Consider the following 21,476-nt stretch of genomic DNA (forward strand, 5'->3'; position numbering starts at 1 on the left):
CGGTGGTGGGCGCTGTCTCGCCTCGGCTGCCTCCTCACCCAACCGGATGGGAAACGCGGGCTGTGGCACTATAGTTCCGGCCCCGAAAAAGCGTGCTGATGACAGGGCCTGGGTGCCGCCGGAAACACCGATACTCGGGCCGGCAAGGGGAAAGGGGAGCTCGCGCTTCCAGGCACCCCACACCAAGGCCGAGTTGGACGGCAAGGCGGAGATGCGGGGCCTGGGCTCTCGGATCGGGGGCGGCAGGCTGTGGGACTAAGCGCCAGGACCTGCCCTCGCAAGTTAGCCGTTGGAACCCGGCACCGCCCGGTAAGGAGCGCCCCGAGCGAGGCGAGGTATCCATTATATGGACAGGGAAACTGAGGTATAGAGTAGTCGGAGTAGGGTTGGGTCTCCTGGAGACCCGGCGGAACAAGGGGCAGGCCAGGGATTATACCTGAGGGAGGCCCACAGGGGCGGAGCCTGACTTAAGGGAGAGCGCCAGCCTTCGGGGCGGGGCTCCAAGAAAGGGGTGGGGCTTCCGGGGATCCGCGGGGACGGGCCTGTGCGTCGGCGCAAGGGCTAGGGAAAGGGGCGGGGTCAAGAGAAGGCGAGACAGCGAATGGCCGGGGCAGGCTTCGATCAGGCGGCTGGGGAACGGAAGGGACTGGGCCTCCAAGCCGGGGCCCAGGTGGGGGCGGGGCGTCCGGGGCCGCTGCCAGGCAGGGCTGGGGCGGGGCTCGGGGCCGCGGACCGTCGCCTTCTGTCCCCTCCGCGGACCAGACGCGCCGCCGCCGCGCTCCCGCCCCAGCCCGAGCGGTAGCCTGCGCCAGGTCGGGGCCATGGGCGCCCCGCGCCGCCCGGGTCATGAGGACGGAGGCGGAGGCAGCGGGACCGCCGCTCGAACCCGGTCAGTGCCTCCCCAGGGCCTAACCCTGGCCCCGGGGGACGAGGGTCCGGCCGCGCGACCTTGGGCGGACTGCCGCCTGGGCAGCGCTCTGGAGTTCGGACGGGACGGGGCCAGCTGGACACCCCGCCCCAGCCCCACTTGCCAGTCGGGGTTTCATTGTCCTCCCGGAGCTGAGGCCCCTGTCGCCCGGCCGTGGGGCGGGGTGGGGCCGGTCCCGGCTGTGAGGCGGGGCGCCACCTTGCCTAGAAGCGGGAAGTCCAGCCGGAGACGCGTGGAAGATGTGTCCCCTCGGGGAACTGTGGAGGACGCTGAGGCTCAGAGAAGGGCAGGGGACTGGGCGGGAGCACAGAGCGAGTGCGCCCCTTCTCTTCCCCTTCTCAGACTGTGGTCAGCTCTTTTCTTGCTACATGTCTTCACCCTTGGTTCCTTCTGCCCTAAGGGGGCCTTTTGGGGAAGCAGAGGCCACTACTGGTGGGGCAGTGCCGCGGCCTGAGTTTGCTTGTCTGAGAAGGGGATAGTAGGGGAGTGCGGTGGTTCCTGCTCTGCTGAGAAGAGGTGCCAACTCAGGGAGAGGCCAAAGCATATGGGACTGGCCCTGAGCTGTCATGGATGGTGTCCTCACACGAGGGAGGGGTCGCCTTTGTTATTGCAGGGTGGAGCAGGGGTCTGATGCTGCCGCAGAGTGTAGGCCCTGCTCTCCAGTTAGCTCAGCTACGCTCTTGGGCAGGACATTGCCTTTCCTGAGCCTGAGCGAGTCCCGGCTCATATTTATAGGGGGTTTCCTATGAGGTGGGAACTGTGCTGAGTGGTGTATGTGCAGTACCTCGTTAATCCTCATGATGACCTGATGAAGGAGGCTACTGCTGCTGTTATTCCCAGTTTTACAGATGAGCAGACTGAGGCTGAGAGGTGGTGAGCACCCAGGGCCACTGAGCGCCCTCCCTTCTCTGATGACAGCTGCCAGCTGATGCCAGGGCCCTCCAAGCAGGCCCAGCTCTTGGGGTGTTCCTTGGTGCCATGTATTAACATCTGGTAGTGGCTGTGGGCTTGAAGGGCTGAAGCTGTTATCAGGACAAAAACCAAGGTCTTGCCTGCCCTTATCATCCTTCCACCCACCACACGCAGAAAATCACCTCCAGCTTTCTATAGAGTGGCCTGCCTGGGCCAAGGCTGGGGACAGCCACCTGGGGTTTTGGCCCTTTGGGGCCTCAGGACCAAGGGTTCTGGAGCTCAGGGCATGAGGAGGAGGGGTAGCTAAGACTCCCAGGGCCCTAGAGAATGCTGCCAAGCATGGCCACAGGGGAGGTCTGGCCACAGATGGCCTAGCTGGTGTGGCCAGAGCTGGTGCCAACCAAAGTAGGGAGGCAGCCTTAAGCAGAGGGCAGTGGTCTGGAAGCCTGGGGGCAGGAAATCATTGCAGTGACAAGCAGCCCCAGGCATCTCAGGAAAATGCCTTCTCTTCCCCAAGTATGGAGAACCCTGGTGGTGTAGTGGTTAAGTGCTACGACTCCTAACCAACAGGTCAGCAGTTCGAATCTGCCAGGTGCTCCTTGGAAACTCTATGGGGCAGTTCTACTCTGTTCTATAGGGTCGCTATGAGTCAGAATTGACTCGATGACAGTGGGTTTGGTTTGGTTTTGGTTTTCCCCAAGTATGTCTGAACACCTGTTCGGGGCAGAGGTTCCCTGCCTGCCACTGAGGTGTTCTCAGGCTGTTGGCTGGCGAAGGTGGGTGTGACCTCAGGTACTCTACACTGAGGCCTGGAGGGGATCGGAATCACAGTATCCAGATGTTCAAAGATGGGAGGAACGGTGCAGACTAAGGCACCCTTGAGTGCAAAGGCTAGGCATAAACAGCCTGTGCAGAGAAAAACAGGTGGTGTGTGGCCACAGCGAGGGGTGCTTGAGAAGGGAGGCACCTTCCTTCCTCCATGATTGTACAGCACCCTATATAGAGCTTGCACCCTCCCCTCAGCCCATGTGGGGCATACTTATTTTAGAATATGAGTCTTCAGAGGCAGGGCTTAGTCTTAATCACCCGTGTGTCCCCAGAGCCTGACACACAGCGAGTGCTTAATAAGTTCATTTCTTCCAACAGATATTGAGTTACTCCTAAGCATCAGGTACTGTTACTGTCGTTAATGGCAACCCCATGTGTCACAGAGTAGAACCACTCCATAGAATTTTCGTGGCTGTAATCTACACCAGGGAACCCTGGTGGTGTAGTGGTTAAGTGCTACGGCTGCTGACTAAAATGTTGGCAGTTCGAATCCACCAGGTGCTCCTTGGAAACTCTATGGGGCAGTTCTTACTCTGTCCTACAGAGTTGCTATGAGTCGGAATCAACTCAACGGCAGTGGGCTTGGTTTTGGATTTTTAATCTTCACCGAAGCAGATTGCCAGGTCTTTCTTCTACAGTACTGCTGGGTGGGTTCAAACCACCAACTTTTCTGCTAGCAGGATAGCACAAACCATTTCCGCCACCCAGGGATCTTAAGCATCGGATGCCAGGTACTGGGAATAACAGTGAACAAGATGAGGTGAGGTATTTTCCCTCAGCAACCATACAGTCTAGTGGGGAGACAGATAATAGTTTTTTTTTTTTTTTTTTTAGTTTCGTTTGATAAGTACCATGTGAAACAAAGAGGATGCTATGAAGGAGGGTCCCCCCTTTGCCCTCAAAAGGTATAGTCAGGAAAAGCTGCTCAGAGGAGACTTTGAACTGGGACCTGATGACAAGCAGTAGCAGCCTTGAGAACAGCCGGGGGAAGAGAGTTCTAGGCTAGGGCACCCTGCATGTGCAAAGACCCTGGGCAGGATGAGGCTTGATGGGTTCACAGAGTAACTGCAGCAGGGTGAATGAGGCTGGTGGGGCCTGGGTGGGCAGGGCCACAGGAAGAGGAGAGGACTCTAAGAGCATTGGGAAACTGCATGGGATTCCTCAGGCAGCTGTGTGTGGAGACAGAGTTGGGGCTGGGGGAGGAATTTGGGGTGAAGGACAGGCAGGAATCAGGCAGGACTAAATCCGTGGAAGGAGAAGGAGGCAAGCATGTGAGAACCTCAGGCAGAGGCCTGGGCTCCTTTCAAAGGCACCTGGGGTAGACGTGGAGCTGCTGGGGTGCAATCAGTATATGCACTTCACTGCTAACCAAAAGGTTGGAGGTTCGAATCCACCCAGAGGTGCCTCAGAAGGGCTGGTAATCGACTTCTGAAAAATCAGTCACTGAAAAGCCCATGGGCTCAACGCACCAGGCCCTAGCTGGGGGTAGGGTCAGGGCAGCACCCGTAAAGGGCTTTACACATATTCCTGCCTGGGTGCTCACAGCACTCTATGGGCTGGGGTCTGTGGTGGCCGTTTCACAGAGTAGGCAGGTCAGGCGGCTCAGCAAGGGGGCGGTGTGTGGCAGTTTGGCCTCCATGCCCTGCTGCAGGCCAGTGGTGGTAAGGAGTGGGGTGTGAGGCAGTACAGTGCTGCAGAGGACAATTGCAAGTCCCTGCCTCCTGGGAGCACACACTCAGTCCAGCAGGGCACAGAGCTGGGTGCAGGGCCAGGTACAGGGCCTGTCCTGTGGACTGAGCATAGACTCGGGTCAAGCAGAGTGCAGACACATGAAAGGTTGTGGCATCGGAGGTGGAGGCATTGGAGCCAGCCCTAATGGCTGGGGTAGGCTCAAGCGTAGCAGTTCAGGAGTTGGGAGTCAGGCCAGGCCAGGACTGTACAGAGGCTGGAAAGCCCAGGGTAACCCTAGGCCCTGGGAGTGGTCCCTCCTGCTGGCAGAAGAAGGAGCGGTGGAAGTCAAGGGGGCAGGCCCCCCAGCGGCTCAGTATGGAGAGTCCCTGGGACCCCTGAGAGGGAGAGACAAGCAGCTGGATCGTAGCGTTGAATGGGCATCATTAATGAGTAATGGAGTGGTGGCCAGTGCAGGGAAGTCCCTTCTGGAATTTTGGGCTCTGAACTTTGTCTGGATTCCTGGCCTTCCACAGTGGGAAGCCTGGTAAGCCCCATGCTAGCCCTGCTACCTTGGCCCCAGCGCCTGCTACTTGCCCACGCTATCATCTGCTCACTGTTCCTGTCTTGTGGGTGGCTCCTGCTCACAGCCTTTCCTGACTCACCCTCCAAGGCACAGTCTGGCTTAGGTTCCTGAGGCCACTGTAACAAATTACCACACACTGGGCAGCTTAAACGACAGGAACCTACTCTCTTGCAGTTCTGGAAGCTAGAAGTCCGAATTTAGGTATCAGCAGGGCTGTGCTGTCTCTGAAGGCTCCAGGAAAGATCCTCTTCCAGCTCCTGGTGGCTCCAGGCCTTCCTTGGCTTGTAGCTGCATCACTCCAGTCTCTTTTGGTCTTCATGTGTCCATCTTCCCTCCAGTGTTTCTCTGTGTCTCTGTCTTTATAAAGATACCAGTCATTGGATTTAGAGCCTATCCTAATCCAGCATGATCTCCTCTTAACTTGATGACATCAGCAAAGACCCTACTTCCAAATAAGTCGCATTCACAGGTACCAGGGGTTAGGACTTGAACGTAACACAATTCAGCCCACAACAGTCCCCCACCATGTTCCCTGTTGTGTGCCGTCGAGTTGATTCCCACTCATGGCAACCCCATGTATGCAGAGTAGAACTGCTCCATAGGGTTTTCTTGGCTGTGACCTTTTGGAAGCAGATCGCCAGGCCTGTCTTCCGAGGCATCTGTGGGTGAGTTCGGACTGCCAACCGTTTAGTTAGCAGCCAGATACTTAACCCTCGTGCCACCCAGGGTTTCCTCCCTTGCCCTCCTCAGGGTCTCCTCCCTTGCTGTTTTCTTGTTGCACATGGCATGGTCAATCCTCTGCCTAGTTTCACTTTCCCGGGACAGGAACTTGCCAGTATCCTCCATGTTGGATCTCCAGGGCACATGCTAGCCCCTTACTGAGTGCTTGAGAACTGTGTGTGGATTGGATGATGGAGTCGGATCAAAGTTGCACTTTAGAGATGGCTGGGCTCGGTGCAGCACGAGGAAGTCTGGTGCCTGTCACTGCCCCTCACTGCCGTGGTATGGACACAGTGGTGAGGCTTGCAGAGCATTTCACGCACACTGACGTGCTGCTCTTCCTAACTATGCTGCTTGAACCTTGGGAGTTCTGGGGACTGTGGAGTCGGGACACTCCAGGGCCCTCTGGAATCAGACATGACTCTGTGCTGTGTGCTTCCTACATGCTGGCCCCAGGGTTACAACAGCCCTATCCCTACCTCCTCACAGCACTCACCTGGAGAAGGGCTCGGAAGGAGAGGCCTGGGGTCTGTGGTGTGCGTTAAGGGGGCTGGACCTGATGGGCAGCATCCTGGAGAAGCGGTGCCTGAGGGGCACAGTAAGCACAGGAGTGTCCAGGCAGAGGGTTCGGGTGTGCAAAGACCTTGGGGCTAGGGGCTGTGGCAGGTGACTATTCTGCCTGGAGGTAGGCCTGGTGAGGGTGGGGAGGTGAGGAGGCAGCAGCCACAACGGGCACCCACCACTACAGATTTCTGAGTAGGGGTGACCCATTCTGACTGCATTTGGGGAGACCCCTGGCTGTTGCAGGACAGTGAATTGGAGGGACTGGAGGGACTCAGGCAGGCAGGCCCCTGAGAGCCCCAGCAGGGTCTTGGTGGGGATGAAGGCAGAGGCTCCGACTGGTGGTGACCCTGTGTTTCTGTGCAGGGGACTTTGTGCAGTTGCCCGTGCCCATCATCCAGCAGCTCTACCACTGGGACTGTGGCCTGGCCTGCTCCAGGATGGTGCTGCGGTGAGTGGTCGCCCGGGGAGGGCAGCACAGAGACTGGGGCCACTGTCCTCGGGCCATCGTGGTCAGAACTGGGAGAGGCCTGGTTTCCCTCTGGGCAGGACCACTGTCCTCAGGCCTTGTGGTCAGGACTGAGAAAGGCTCGGCTTCCCTCAGGGGATAGTCCCATATACAAAGCTGGTAAGGGCTCGACCAGGCCTCCAGTTCTCCCTCTGGCCATGCCTCTTGGGCTTTGGGGCTGGCTGGGAATCTTCTTGTGCTCAGACCTGCCCCACAGAGTGGCCCACGCCTAAGACACCCTCTGGCCTCGGGTTCCCAGCCACAGGAGATGGGGTCACCTCAGAGCCAACCTCTAAGCTGAGGCTACATGAACATCAGGGCTGGAAGGGACTGTGGTTATCACCTTGTGTGGGAATCCAGTCTGTTGTCTGGAGTCCCAGAGAGGCTTCCCTCTTCCCTGTTTTACACCCTGGGGTTCCAGGAAAGACAGAGTTCAAGGAAAGGGCTCTGTGCCTAAAACTTTGGAAACTGCCAGTGCAGCCCAAAGTCCCCATTATAAAGAGGAAGCATTTGATCCAAAGTCACACAACATGGGACACTCGAGAAACAGACCCAGCCCTTGACTCTTGAGGCCAGGGTGGTGTCTGACAGCCCTCAGACTGTGCCTGGGCACCAGTGGACAGGACCGAGGGCTTCGTGATGAAGGATGGAGCCTTGGAGTGCTGGTGGGCCTATGGGTGGAGGATGGTCTGGCCTCAGTGCCTGTATACTGCAGGTACCTAGGCCAGGTGGACGACAGCGAGTTTGAAAGTGCCCTGCAGGCGCTGCGGCTGACCAGGAGCATCTGGACCATCGACCTGGCTTACCTAATGCGCCACTTTGGCGTGAGGCACCGCTTCTGCACCCAGACCCTAGGCGTTGACAAGGGCTACAAGAACCAGGTGAGGAGCTGCCTGCCAGGGCCTGCCTAATGGGCCGTGGGAGGATGTGATTGACCACTTGCAATTGTTGGAGGAAGTAATGATTAAGGACCCTCTGAGGGGCACAAAGGCGAGTGGAGATGAGGGAGCAGTGACAGACCTACTGTAGGCAGGGCTTGCAAGCAGGTAAGACCAGGTGGCCTTTGAGCTCCAGCCTGTTGCCTTAGTCAAAGTTGTCTAGAAGAAGAGAGCCAGTGAGATGGGTGGATGGATAGAGGGGTAGAGGGATAGATCATGATTTGCTTCAAGGGATTGTCTTACGTGGTTGCGGGGGGCTGGCAAGTCCAAAATCCGTAGGTCAGGCAACAGGCTGGTGACTTCTGCAGGCTTATGTCCCAAGATCCATAGGTCAGGTGACAGGAGGGGTGAAGAGCAGAGAGTGAGTTCTGCCAAAATATGTTTATAATCTGTCAGCAGGCCATATCCTAAGGAGCTTGCTTTTCAACTAATTAATTGATTACATCAGGTTAAATTACAGAACAGTAATTAGTCTAGGCTTGGCCAAAGCACTGGAAACCATAGTCTAGCCAAGTTGACACATAAAATTAGCCATCACACCTGCCCAGAGCATCTGAGCAGCGAGTCCTGGGGATCCCCTGGCACCCCTGCCTCACGGCCCAGGGGCCCTCCTGGCCTACCTCCCACAGCTCTCAGGAGGTTATGTCTGAGGCCACCTTCCTGCAGCCTTTCAATGCGTTAGCAGGAGGTGGGGTCCAGGGGCACAGACCACTTTGTCCAAATTCATCCGGCCATCATAGGCCCATTATCTTTCTTCCCAAGGGGATAGCAGCTCTAAGTTGTATAATTGATATTCTAAACGAAAGCCAGAATTCTTTTTTTTTTTAAATTATGCCAATACATGGTCAGCCATGCCAACACCTGGTACATCTCTGCCCCCTTCAGGCCAGAGTGGATCCAGCCCGCCGCAGGATGGGTCCTAGGAGAGGGGCCTCATGCACCTTTGATCTCACAGGCTGGGGGAGGCTGCGCATGAGGCTTTCAGATCTGGCCTGCTCCCTGCGGCTGAGGCAGAGGAAAGGCCCCCAAACAGGGTCTCCTCACCTTTCCTGTGGGGCTGGGCCTCCTTGAGGCCTCTGTAACAAACAAAGTTGTCCGGTTGGCCATGCCTGGCTGAGCAGAATGGGCCCAGGTGGACCTGTTGCTCATCCTCTACCAGCTCCTGCCCCCGCCCACCTGTCCACCTGTTGGGCGTATAAGCCCCGGGCAACTCGTCCCCCCAGAGAGCCGCCCCCAGCATCCTCTTCATGCCCCTGTGCTGTCCTCATGCCCAGCCAGCCCCTCTACAGCTCAGGATAGACACAGCTATGGCTAGGTGGGCTGCACACGCCCTGTGCCCATGGGTGGCTCCTCTTCTCTCCTGCCATCTCTGAGTCCATCTTCCAAACAGGGTGAGGGCAGCCAGGGCGGCAGCTGCTCCAGCCTGCCCCTCTCCCCCCAGTCCTTCTACAGGAAGCACTTTGACACAGAGGAGACCCGGGTGAACCAGCTGTTCGCACAGGCCAAGGCCTGCAAGGTGCTGGTGGAGAAATGGTGAGCCCCCACACCCTTCCTCTAGCACACTCATGCATAGATTTACAGGGCTGAGGTCCTCTGCGGGGTGCACCTGGGAAGGGCGGTGGACTCTGGAGTCAGGCAGGACTGGGTTTTCCTACACAGTGTCTTAGCTTCTTCAGGCCACCGTCATTAGGTGGCTAGTTTGGGAGGCTGTAAGTCTGAAATCAAGGTGTCAGCAGGGCCGTGCTCCCTCTGAAGGCTCTAGGGGAGGATCCTTCCCTGCCTCTTCCAGCTTCTGGTGTTGCTGGCGTCCTTGGCGTCCTTGGCTTGTAGATGCATCACAGTTCCTGCCTCAGGCTTCACGTGGCCTTCTCTCCTGTGTGTCCGTGTGTCCAAACTTCCCTCCAGTCATGTTGGATTTAAAGCCACCCTAATTCATTATGATCTCATCTTAACCTGATAACATCTGCAGAGATCTTGTTTCCAAATAAGATCACATTCACAAGTACCAGGAGTTAGGGCTTAAACATACCTTTTTAGGAGGCACGATTTAACCCACAATACCAAGTGACCGTGGGAGCTTCCTTGCCCCTAAGCTTGGTTTTTCCATCCAAGGCTCAGGCTCGTGGTGGCTCCTAAGCAGGTACTAGAGGGATGGTGTAGAGGCTGACTCCGCCAGCCTCAGCTGGCTTGCAGAGTGAGGGTGTGGGCAGTGCACAGGAGCACTAATAAAGGGACAAGGCCTGAAAAATGTGCTGGCTAGGGGCTCACAGGGCTGGGGGCGGGGGGCTGCTGCTTGTTGCTGAGACCCCCACCATCCACAGGCTGTTTGGAGCTCAGCCAGTTATTTTCTTTCAAAGACCAAAGGGAAAAGGACAGGCTTCCCCAGGCCAAGACGGCAAGCCACATGGCCACGTGGTCTAGCATGGGCTGGAGTTGGGCCAGGCCACATGGGGCTGGCACTCCTGTTCCTGAGGAGGCCACTGATGAGGGTGGGCACGAGCAGGTGGGTGTTCCCTCTGAGAGACGGTGGCAGCTGGCCAGGGGGGCCCTCGCCTTTTGTAGGTCTTCATCTGAGCTGGCTGCCTGTTGAGGGCTTTGCGTGGGGCAGTGCCTGTGTGCCTGTCTGGGCTGCTCCAGATGGTCCTCTCAGCTGGACAGGGACAACTCCGGAGAGGCTGCCGACAAGGCCTTCTGAGGGGCCTGAGGAAAAAAACAGCACCTTCAGAGAAGCATCTGGTCGGAACTTGTCATGCCATGCTTAGCTCAGACTTGGAGAGCTAAATTGGACTGGAATTTCCAATATAGACCACGTATAATTTAGACTAAAGGAACAATAGAGACTCAGTAAAAAGGGGTTTGGGCTCCCGCGTGTGGCTCTAGGGCCCTGATTAGGCTGGCGAGAGGCGCCTCCTGCTGCTCTGGGCCTTGCAGGCAGCCATCCTCAGCCAGTTCACAGGTCGGGTCCTAGGAGAGGGGCCTTATGCACCTTTGATCTCACAGGCTGGGAGGAGGCCCCAAGACCAGGCAGGACATGCAGGAGCTCAGAGCAGGGGAGGACGTGCGTGACCCTGACCTCTGACACAGGGCAGAACGGGGAAGGGGTGGCATGGGAATGGGCAGAGGCAGGGAGCCCATTCGTGGCTCTACCTTAGAGGTGGGCAGTCTGGCGGTCAGCTGATGCCTCCCCGAATCCCCCTCCCCACAGCACAGTGAGCGTGCAGGACATCCAGGCGCACCTGGCGCAGGGTCATGTGGCCATCGTGCTGGTGAACTCGGGTGTGCTGCACTGTGACCTCTGCTCAAGCCCCATCAAGTACTGCTGCTTTGCCCCCCGTGGGCACCGCTGCTTCTGCCGCACCCCCGACTACCAGGGACACTTCATTGTGCTGCGTGGCTACAACCGGGCCGCTGGCTGCATCTTCTACAACAACCCCGCCTATGCCGACCGTGAGTACACATGCCCGCGGTCCCTCCCTGAACCCTGGGATGGACAAGACTTCCCTCTTCGTCCTTTCCCCAGAGCTCCTGCCCACCCCCCGAACTCCTGTCATCGGTTCCATTCCCTGTGGCGGTGCAGGCAAACCAGTCACCCACCCAGCCCCGCACCACACACCCCGCACCATTGCCCAAGCCCTGCCCCCCCAACCCCCCCAGTGCCCAGGCCCCAGACCCACACCACTGCCCAAGCTCTGCCCCCCCTCATACCCCCACTGGCCCCACACCACTGCCCAGGCCCTGCCTTCCCCCCCACCACTGCCACTGGCCCTGTACCACTGCCCAGGCTCTGCCCCCCCCACACCCCCACTGGCCCCGCACCATTGCCCAGGCCCTGCCTTCCCCACCCCCGCCACTGGCCCTGCACCACTGCCCAGGCTCTCCCCCCCCACACACCCCCACCGGTCCCGCACCACTGCCCAGGCTCTGCCCTCCCACACACGGCCCCCACCGGTCCCGCACCACTGCCCAGGCTCTGCCCCCCCACACACACCCCCACCGGTCCCACACCACTGCCCAGGCTCTGCCCTCCCACACACGGTCCCCACCGGTCCCGCACCACTGCCCAGGCTCTGCCCTCCCACACACGGCCCCACCGGCCCCACACCACTGCCCAGGCCCTACTCCCCCCACCCCCCCATCGGCCATGCACCACTGCCCAGGCTCTGCCCTCCCCCGCCACATCCCCACCAGACCCACACTGCTGCCCAGGCCCTGTTCCCCCCACCCGCCCACCGGCCACGCACCACTGCCCTCCCACACGCGCCCCCACCAGCCCTGCACCACTGCCCAGGCCCTGCTCCCCCGACCCGCCCACCAGCCATAGCACCACTGCCCAGGCTCTGCCCTCCCACACGAGCCCCCACCAGCCCTGCACCACTGCCCAGGCCCTACTCCCCCCACCCGCCCACCAGCCATAGCACCACTGCCCAGGCTCTGCCCTCCCACACACGCCCCCACCAGCCCTGCACCACTGCCCAGGCCCTGCTCCCTCCCACCCCCCAATCAGCCATGCACCACTGCAAGTTCCAAGCTTCCATGTCCAAAGTTGTCACTGAGTTTCATTACTAGGCATGGCTGATTGAATCGTTGGCCACGTGATTAGACTCCGTCTCCTGTCCTTCTCCCTCCCCAGAGGTTGGGCTGTTATGCCGTGGTGGGTCTTGTGTGGCCAGTCCAACCCGAGTCACCTCAAATGTCTAAACCATCAGGTGTGGTCTGGGGGCCCTGCCTGCCTAACAAAGACATTCTGGTCACTGGGGGAACTCCATGGGTTTAGAGATTACCTAGGAGTCCCTGGGTGGTGCAAACAGTGACAGAATTCGGCTGCTAACCCAGAGGCAGTTCAGAAGAAAGGCCTGGTGATCCACTTCCAAAAAATCAGCTACTGAAAACCATGTGAAGCACAGTTCTACTCTGACATACCTGGGGTCGCCATGAGTTAGAGCGCACTTAACCACGACCATTAACTGTTAAACGGGTTGTATCCCAGAACAGGAGAGAAAGGCCGTATTCTTTGGGTAAAGGTAATTCTCAGCTCCAAAACACTGGTGGAGAAAGGAAGGCTTGGCCAGACCATACCCAGCTGAGACCCATCCTGGCCCAGGGTGTAGGGAGAGACTGGCCTGACCCACACCGATGCACGCGGTATTGGCAAGCTTCTTCCCCTCCCTGGGCTTCACTCTCTCCCTCTGTTGAATTGGTCAGAGAATGAGATCATGAGGTTGGAACAGGCAGAACTTGAGCTAAGTCTCGAGAGGTAGCCAGGCAGTGGGATGTGGTCAGACTTACCCAGCTGCTCAGTCACTAGCAGGGCACCCCCCACACCCCTACAGGTATGTGCAGCACCAGTGTCAGTAACTTCGAGGAGGCCAGAACCAGCTATGGCACGGACGAGGACATCCTCTTTGTCTACCTGGACAGCTGACAGCGGGGCCTGGTGCACGGGGCCCACTCAGAAGACCTGGCCCAGCCTGCTGGGCTGGGAGCTGAGTTGCAGCCCGGCTTTGGGAAGTGGGATAATGAAGCTGCTGCCTCTCAGTGCTGGTTGCCAAGGGGAACTCCCCCAGGATCCCAAGCCTGAGTCAGACATGCCCAGTGGGAGCTCACACCCCAGGAGCCCTTGTTGTCTGTGAGCACAGCCCCAGGGTGAGGGAGAGGCCTACGGAGTCTTCCCTACGGACCTCGGCATGTGAGCCCTGGAGAGAGACGTCACTAACCTGAGAGGAGCAGGACGATTCCTGGTATGGGAGACATCATACCCCACCTTGGGCCCCTTCAAGAACTGTTCTCTCCCCTTGCTCTCTGGGAAGGGCTGCAGAGCCCTAGCACCCCTTGAGGCACATTGCCACCGCCTCATCCCCCCACAGCAGGCCCAGGTCTTGCTGTCCAGGATGCCTCTGACCCTGCCCACTGATGTAGCCACACCGTCCCACAGAGCCCTGGCCCTTGGGGAGAGCCCAGATCTCTGGGCACAGGGGCGCCAAGGCCCAGTCCTCCACGGTACACCAGCTCTGGGCCCTTAGGGCTGTGGTGGGCTCCGTCCCACTGGAGGGCCAGATGACTGGCAGCACAGACTGTGGCCTAGGAATGTCTGGCCCTGAGGTCCAAGAACAATTGCTTCGGCCCCAAAGAGCCCCCACACCCATGAGGCCTGCTGGCACTTGCCAAGGCCCTGACAGCCAGGCCTACCCTCAGAGTACCAGCACCCCGACTCTCCTGGCTGCAACCAGCTTGTGCCCCCCTGCCCTGCTTTTTACCCCAGGACCCTTGACAGAGAAGGGTGGCACCTGCCCAGGATCACACAACCCAGCAAGTTGTGTAGGCTGTAGCTGTCTCGTCTCATGAGTTTTTGAGATTTAGGTTTTCTCTTTTGGAGGCGAGGGTCACCTTCACATCAGACAATAATAGTGATATCACAGGTACTTCAGAACCACTAGCACCTCTCTTCACCAGGCAGGTCAGCCAGCCCAGGTTTGCCCTCAGAGAAGGGGCCAGCGCCAGCAGGCTGAGTGTCGGCCCTGTCCTCGTAGACAAACCTGGCTGTTGGATAAAGTCAGCCCAGGACAGTGTGGAGCCTTGAGTCTAGGAGCATTCTCACAGGGGCCGCCTCCTGGCCAAGGTGTAGGGCCCCCATGTACACCCAGGTCCTGGTTTGCAGTAAGGTGATGATACTGCCACCCCTCCCCCCTGCCCATCGGCCCTGCCCACCGGGTGTTCTGCATCCCAGAACTGGCACCTCCACATTGCTCCTCTACACCAGAAGCAGCCTTTGGCCAGGGGCACGTTGGCATGCAGGGTCACTTTGCTGGCTGGGCAGCCACCCCGATTTCAGGGACTGTTGGCTCCAGATGGGTCTCGTCTCCATTGCCTTAATGCTGGTGGCCCGTGGCCCAGAGCAGTTGGGCCCTGGAGTCTCACACGTGGAAGCTGTACAGCCTGGTCTTCTTGGGAGAGGCATGGCAGCATGGTTGAGTTGGCCGCGTCAGAAGGATGATGAGAGGAAAGGAAGCTTCCGGGAGGCTGAGTGTGAGCAAGGGCTGTGCGTAGGCCGGGCTGCTGCCTGGAGCCACTTGGACCACAGATGGTGGTCATGGCACCTACTTCATCACAGGACGCAGAGAGACAGTTCCCAGGCTTCGAAGATGGCTCTCAGGGCAAGCCCCCAAGCTGGAGGTGGTCCACCCCTGAGCTGTCTGATGTGCCTGGGAGGGCTTGGAGGCAGGACACAAACCTTGGCTGTGGTGCCTTCTTGCACAGGACATGACAGTGGGCCAGAGAAGGAGCCCAAACATCAGGGACTTAATGCCCACCTGCACACACTGGGGTCCAGCTCCAGCTGCAGGGAGCGAAAGGGATATTTTGCATTGCAGAGATTTTATACATAAATATATTTTGTTTGTAACAAGCCATTCTCAATAAACGTTATTCTCACTGCAGAGTGGCCGAAGCCCTTGCCCGCCTGTGGAGGTGCCCCGGTTTGCAGAATGCCTGTCTCCATCCCGAGTCCTAGTCACTCCTTGAGGCAGGTCCCCTCAGCCTCATAAGCACCTGGGGACCTGGGTCTTGATTGGCTGTCCCTGGTGCTGGCTGGGGCCTAGAACCCAGTTTCCCCTTTCCAGGCCTGTGGCAGTGGTGGAGGGAGCCCTTGGTGGGTGTCTTGGCTGTGGTTCCTGAAGAGGCATGGAGGAGGCAGAGCCCTGGGCAGAGGGAGTGAGGGGAGTGAGGGGAGCAGTCGGCCACAGGAGCAGGTAGGGGGAGGCCAGCCCTCTCTGCACCCTCTGCCCCCAACCAGCATCTCCCCCTTCTACATAGGAGGCTTCTATCTAGTATTTCATCTGGTAAAAATTATACCTTTGTAAAAGGGCATGTTTGGGAGTGCTGGGTGATCTGACAGCCTCTGCCAACCCCAGGACCAGCAGGGAGCTGGTGGAGCCAAAGCTGGCTTCTTGGGTGGGGTCCCTGTCTCCGCCCTTGTGCTCTCACCCTGCTCTTCAGTCATTGCCCACATCGTGGAGATGTACAGTGATACCTGTGAGAGCTGGAACTCAACAGGACTGGCTTGTTTTTCTGGGTTTCACAAGTTTTCTGCCTGTGACAGGGTGCAGTCTTACTACTTCCCTATTGCTGGTTTTAGTGGAAAAGATTTGAGTTTTCTTTCTCTGACAGGTTTCCGCCTTAGCAATGTCTTAGTCACCTAGTGCTGCCATAACAGAAATACCACAAGTGGATGGCTTTAAGAGAAATTAATTTTCTCAGTTTAGTAGGTTACAAGTCCAAATTCAGGGTGTCAGCTCCAGGGGAAGGCTTTCTCTCTCAGTCAGCTCTGGAGGAAGGTCCATGTCCTCAATCTTCCCCTGGTGGAGGAGCTTCTCAGGCACAAGGACCCTGTGTCCAAAGGACACACTCTGCTCCTGGTGCTGCTTTCTTGGTTGTAAGAGGTCCCCAACTCTCTGCTAGCTTGCCTTTCCTTTTATCTCTTAAGAGATAAAAAGGCGGTGCAGGCCACACCCCAGGGAAACTCGCTTTACACTGGATCTGAGTAAGGGTGGTGGTACAGCCCCACCCTAATCCTCTCAACGTAAAATTACAATTAAATGGAGGACAACCACACAATGCTGGGAATCATGGCCTAACCAAGTTGATACACACATTTTTGGTGGGACATAATTCAATCCTTGACATTCCACCCTTTGGCCCCCCAAAAATCACATCCTTGCAACACGTAAAACATATTCATCACATCATATCATAGCAAAAGTCTTAACTTCAAGGCCAAAAGCCAAAAATTCCTCCTTGTCTTTGAAATCTAGAATACAAGTTATCTGCTTCCCAGGATACAATGGCAGAACAGGCACAAACTAGAAATTTCCATCATAAATGGGAGAAACTGGAGGGAAAGAAGGGATAACAGGCACCAAACTGGTCACCAGAACACATTACATTAGCCCTCAAAGCTTTGAAAATAACCCTCTGAGACAATTTACACAATAGCCCTGCCCTCCAGACTCTAGGTACTGGCCACACTCTCCACATTCTGAGCGGAGCCCCCTCAGCCCTGAAACAGCTCTGCCTTCCAGGCCCACTGGGACAGCAACTCTGCTCCCTCTGCTTTAGGCGAACCATTCTCCTAGTGCATCTCAGTGGCAGCTCCACCCCTGGAGACACCAGAGGCCATGGCTCCACCCTTTGAAACCCCTGAGGTCATAGCCAGACCTTTGAGACTGAGGCAGCTCTGCTTCTCAGCTTCTTCCTGGTTTCTTGGCCTCTCAGCTCTTTGGGCCTCACACCCGCATCTGCCCTGCCCGGAGAGTGTTCTAAAGCTCTGTAGCTCCACCGATTAGTGCCTAGAGACACCCCACTCTGCCAGGAAGCCTGTTGCTCACAGGCACTCATCTCTCTCTGTGGATTGGCTCCAGCGCTGTTTGTGCTGGTCTCTTGGTTCTGCTGCTGTTGGTTCTCTGCTGCTGCTGCTTCTCTGCCACTGCAGGTTCTATGCTGTGCTGGTCCTCTGCAGCTGTGGCTCCTCTATCCATTCACAGTTTCAAAACCACTTCCACATTTTAGGTATCTGTTAGAGCAGCACCCCACTCTCTCGGGACCAAATTCTGTCTTAGTCATCTAGTGCTGCCAAAGCAGATATACCACAAGTGGATAGTTTTAACAAAGAGAAATTTATTTTCTCACAGTCTAGTAGGTTACAAGTCCAAATTCAGGGCGTCAGCTCCAGGGCAAGGCTTTCTCTTTCTGTCAGCCCTGGAGGAAGGTCCCTGTCCTCAATCTCCCCCTGGTTGAGGAGCTTTTTAGGCGCAGGGACTCCGTGTCCAAAGGACACACTCTGCTCATGGTGCTGCTTTCTTGGTGGTATGAGGTCCCCAACTCTCTGCTTGCTTCCCTTTCCTTTTACCTCTTCAGAGACAAAAGGTGGTGCCAGCCACACCCCTGGGAAATTGCCTTTACACTGGATCTGAGTAAGGGTCGTGGTACAATCCCACCCTAATCCTCTCAACGTAAAATTGCAATTAAATGGAGGACAACCACACAATACCGGGAATCATGGCCTAACCTAGTTAATACACACATTTTTGGGGCACATATTGCAATCCATGACACACAGGTTTTGGCTTTTGCAGGTTTTACTGTATTAGGAGTTCTGGCTGAGGTCTTGGATGCTACTCCAAACTGAAGAGAGCCCTGTAGACACTGGGCATTGACCCCGCCAGGGGGGCCATGCAAGCCCCCAGCTATAGTAGGATACCAGGCAGCAAAATGAGCGTCCTGCCTGTGGCCAGCAAAGCATGAACATGCCTCTCTGACTTCAGCTCAAGCCTCAGGAGCAAGGGCCCCACACTGAATGGGCACAGCCTAAACCTGATGGTGGGAGAAAAATGACAGCATCAGGGAGTGTTGAGGCAGGAGGGACAAGAGTGGGTGGCTGGTGAGCCCTAGGTGGAGTAGGCTGTCCAGAGCATGCAGCGTGGGATGGCGCAACAGGAGAGAACTCCAGAGAGGGGTCTCACTGGGAGCTGAGGGCCAGGCCAGAACAGAGTTCTAAGCCCAGATGACACACCAGGACCAGCCGCTCCTGGGGTGGGAATACACATGCCACCCCACCTTGGTAGTGCTCTGTAGTAGGGGGTGGTACCCCCATTCCTAGTCACCTCATGAGCCCACCTCTGCACAGCACCTCCTGAGGCCACCCTCGGATCCCCAAAGGCCACCAGTGCCTGAGGGAGCCACACTGGGCCATTGTCTAGGCAGAGGGGTAGATTCCACATGTTATCAGTGCTTATATACGTACAGCCAGACACACATGGACTGTGGACCATTGTGAGATGTTTTAGTTATCTACTGATGCACAACACATCACCCAAACAGCACATCTGTCATCTCATTGTGTCTGGGTATGGCTTAGCTTGAGCCATCAGCTGGGGCTGTGGCTACTTCATAAGCCTGGCTGGGGCTGGAGGATCTCCCCTAAGCTCTTGGGGCTGTTGGCCACAGGCTGACTAGGTGTCCTCATTGTTTGACAGCTGGTGGCCTGTGAGAAAGCCAGTGAATGCCCAGGACAGAAGCCACCTCGTCATAGAGGTGACAGCCTCTCACTTCTGCAGCATCTGTTGTTGACAGCAAATCACCAAGTCCAGTGCACACTGGGGATTACACTAGGCATGAACACCACAAGGCCGTCATCACTGGGGTCACCTTAAAGGCTGCCTACCACAACAGTCAGTGGGGGGCTCAGGGTTTTAAATCTCTGAGCAGAGCTAAAAAGGCCTGAAGACCATATGGCCTAGCACCCCCCAAGACATGTCTTTCAGAACACCAGTAAGAAGTTCTGTGCAAATGGGTGTCCCCAGCAGGTGAGCTTGGCACACAGTGCATGCCACTGTCCCCCCAGGAGGTTTAGGTCATGTCGGAATGGCTCTGTGTAACCTCCATCCATCCAGGGCTCCCCTAGCTGCAGAGTCCTTTTGTGTGTGTGTAACACTGGAGTTCCGTGAAATACACTGACACTTGGGTGACCACTGATCTACCTGGGGTGCAGACCAGAGCCCAGAGAGGGGCAGCCACCAGCCCAAGGTCATCACTTGGCAAGCCAAAGCCAGCCCCATATCCACCCCTGCTGCTTGCCCAACCCTTGGCCCAGCCATGGTCAGAGCTACCCCCAGAGATCCTGTCAGGCTGAGATGGTGCCAGAATGCAAACTCAGCTCTGGAGCTTGGCTGCGCTGGCCCCCGGGGCCTGCCTCCAGGTGGAAAACTGGCAAGTGGCTGCAATCCCCTAGAAGATCATGTGTCCTGCCCTACTGCCAGCTTGTCCCATCTGACCTACCCCCATGGCATCTGGGCACCCACATCACAGACTCGCTCCTCCCTCCAGCCTCAACAGAAATGAGAAAACCAGGAAGAGACTAAGGCATCATCCTGCTGAGCTGCTGGTTCCCAAGGGCTAAGGAGTGGACCTGTATGGCTGTGAGTGCTCGTGGAAAAAACTCAACACAGGAAATGAAGAGGCAGAGATGCCCCTGGCCCAGACTAGAGGCCCTTCCAGGGCTTCTTCACTCTCTCCTGCCCCACAGCCTCACTCCTCTACCTCTCCCAGCTGCCTGCCCTAAAATCTGCTCCCCGAGGATCTGCCCAGAGTCCTTGTGATTTCCTTGGCGGGGGGGGGGGGGAGCGCTTCCCACAGCCCTGGGGAGTGTCTCAGAGCTACGTCTCACTCCACCCTCACGCAGACCCATGGGGCAGCCAAGCTGGTCTCCTCTTGGTGCCCGCCTCTCATCTGCCAAAGTCCTTTCCTTCCTCAGGGTTTTTGCACCTGCTGTTCCCCTGCCCCCTCCCTCAGGGTTCTGCTCAAATGTCACCACTTTCTAAAGGGGCACCTCCACCCATCCGCCCCCATCCCTACTCAACCACATCATCCTGTCTCCACTGAGGCAGCCCTGGTGCCTGACCCCTAGTGGGTGCTCAGTAAATGTGAATGGTAGGCAGGGCAGGGATTATCCCTGTCTGGCCCAGATGTGAAACCCAGAGTGGGTTAGGAGGCAGAGCTGGGACTTGAACCCAATGCCTTGGATTCTAAGCCTACAGCGTTTTTAACAACTCCTGTCTCAGTGGCTTTCCTGTACTTTCCAAAACAGCCACCCTTATAGGGGAGGTTGCATTTGAGCCTTTGATGTCATGCAAAATTCAGCAGACACTTTCTCCCACCAGGACTGGTGGAAGGGTAAACGGAGACTGTTTTTCACAGTGTAATTTAGCACTGTACTATTGGGAGACAATTCCCCGACAGGGCTCTGCATTTCTGCACGTTTCATTCACAAGCAGAGGCACCGATTGCCTTTGTTCTGAACTCTCTCTTTAAAGGTGTTTGTATAGCAAACAGCCTAGGAAGATAGAGATGGTGTCTTCTTCTGGAGCAAAGGGAAGGTTTGCTTACAGCCCCGGAAGAGAGTAATAGTGTCCACCTTTGAAGCAAAAGACAGGCAGGCATACTGCCCACTATAAATGATTTAAGAACCGTAAAAAACCCATTGCCGTTGAATAGGACACAGTAGAACTGCCCCATACAGCTTCCAAGGAGCGCCTAGTGAACTCAAACTGCCAACCTTTTGGTTAACAGCTGTAGCTCTTAACCACTACACCACCAGGGTGGTTCTTTAAACTCAGGCTTTCTTTTTTATAACACAACCCATTGAAATTCGGTTGTCACCTGGCCCTGTTTGTGTTACCCTTTGGAGATGGAGCTTGGGAAACCAGGCAAGAAAATGCTGATTCTCTGGCAACAGCTATTGCTGTAAAAAACTGTCCATTGTCTCTGACCCAGAAGTTTTGTATCTTCTACCAACATCCATGAAACTGTGGCAGGCTAACTTGTGAGCTTTTGATAAGGGTGAAATCTCAGATACTTCATGGTTCTTGACAGTTTCGGCGACCAGGCTGGGATGCCTTTTTTTAAAATTTTATTGCAAAAAAAAAAATTTTTTTTTTTAAGTGCAAGTTTACAACTCAAGTCAGTTTCTCATACAAAAATTTATATACACCTTGCTATATACTCCTAGTTGCTCTCCCCTAATAAGACAGCACACTCCTTCTCTCCACCCTGTATTTTTGTGTCCATTCAGGCAGCTTTTTGTCCCCCTCTGCCTTCTCATCTCCCCTCCAGACAGGAGCTGCCCACATAGTTTCATGTGTCTACTTGATCCAAGAAGCTCACTCCTCACCAGTATCATTTTCTATGCTATAGTCCAATCCAATCCCTATCTGAAGAGTTAGATTTGGGATTGGTTCCTGTCTTGGGCTAACAGAAGGTCTGGGGACCATGGCCTCT

General features: G+C 56.5%; 1 protein-coding gene across 2 annotated transcripts; it reads left to right on the forward strand.

The window, feature by feature from the left end:
- The first annotated feature begins 3 nt into the window (after window positions 1-3).
- On the forward strand, window positions 4-19,792 carry GUCD1 (guanylyl cyclase domain containing 1). Of its 2 annotated transcripts, none has more exons than XM_064272407.1 (6): window positions 4-309; window positions 6,570-6,654; window positions 7,427-7,592; window positions 9,091-9,182; window positions 10,855-11,096; window positions 12,980-19,792. In XM_064272407.1, exons 1-6 carry the CDS (start codon window positions 99-101, stop codon window positions 13,069-13,071), a joined length of 888 nt encoding a protein of 295 aa, XP_064128477.1. In that variant the 5' UTR covers window positions 4-98; the 3' UTR covers window positions 13,072-19,792. The 2 variants fall into 2 exon arrangements, with proteins under 2 accessions (XP_064128477.1, XP_064128478.1); XM_064272408.1 differs by lacking the exon at window positions 4-309 and adding an exon at window positions 762-889.
- Window positions 19,793-21,476: the final 1,684 nt, after the last annotated feature.

The sequence above is a fragment of the Loxodonta africana genome, chromosome 19, assembly GCF_030014295.1.
Source record: "Loxodonta africana isolate mLoxAfr1 chromosome 19, mLoxAfr1.hap2, whole genome shotgun sequence".
NCBI classification, from domain to species: domain Eukaryota; kingdom Metazoa; phylum Chordata; class Mammalia; order Proboscidea; family Elephantidae; genus Loxodonta; species Loxodonta africana.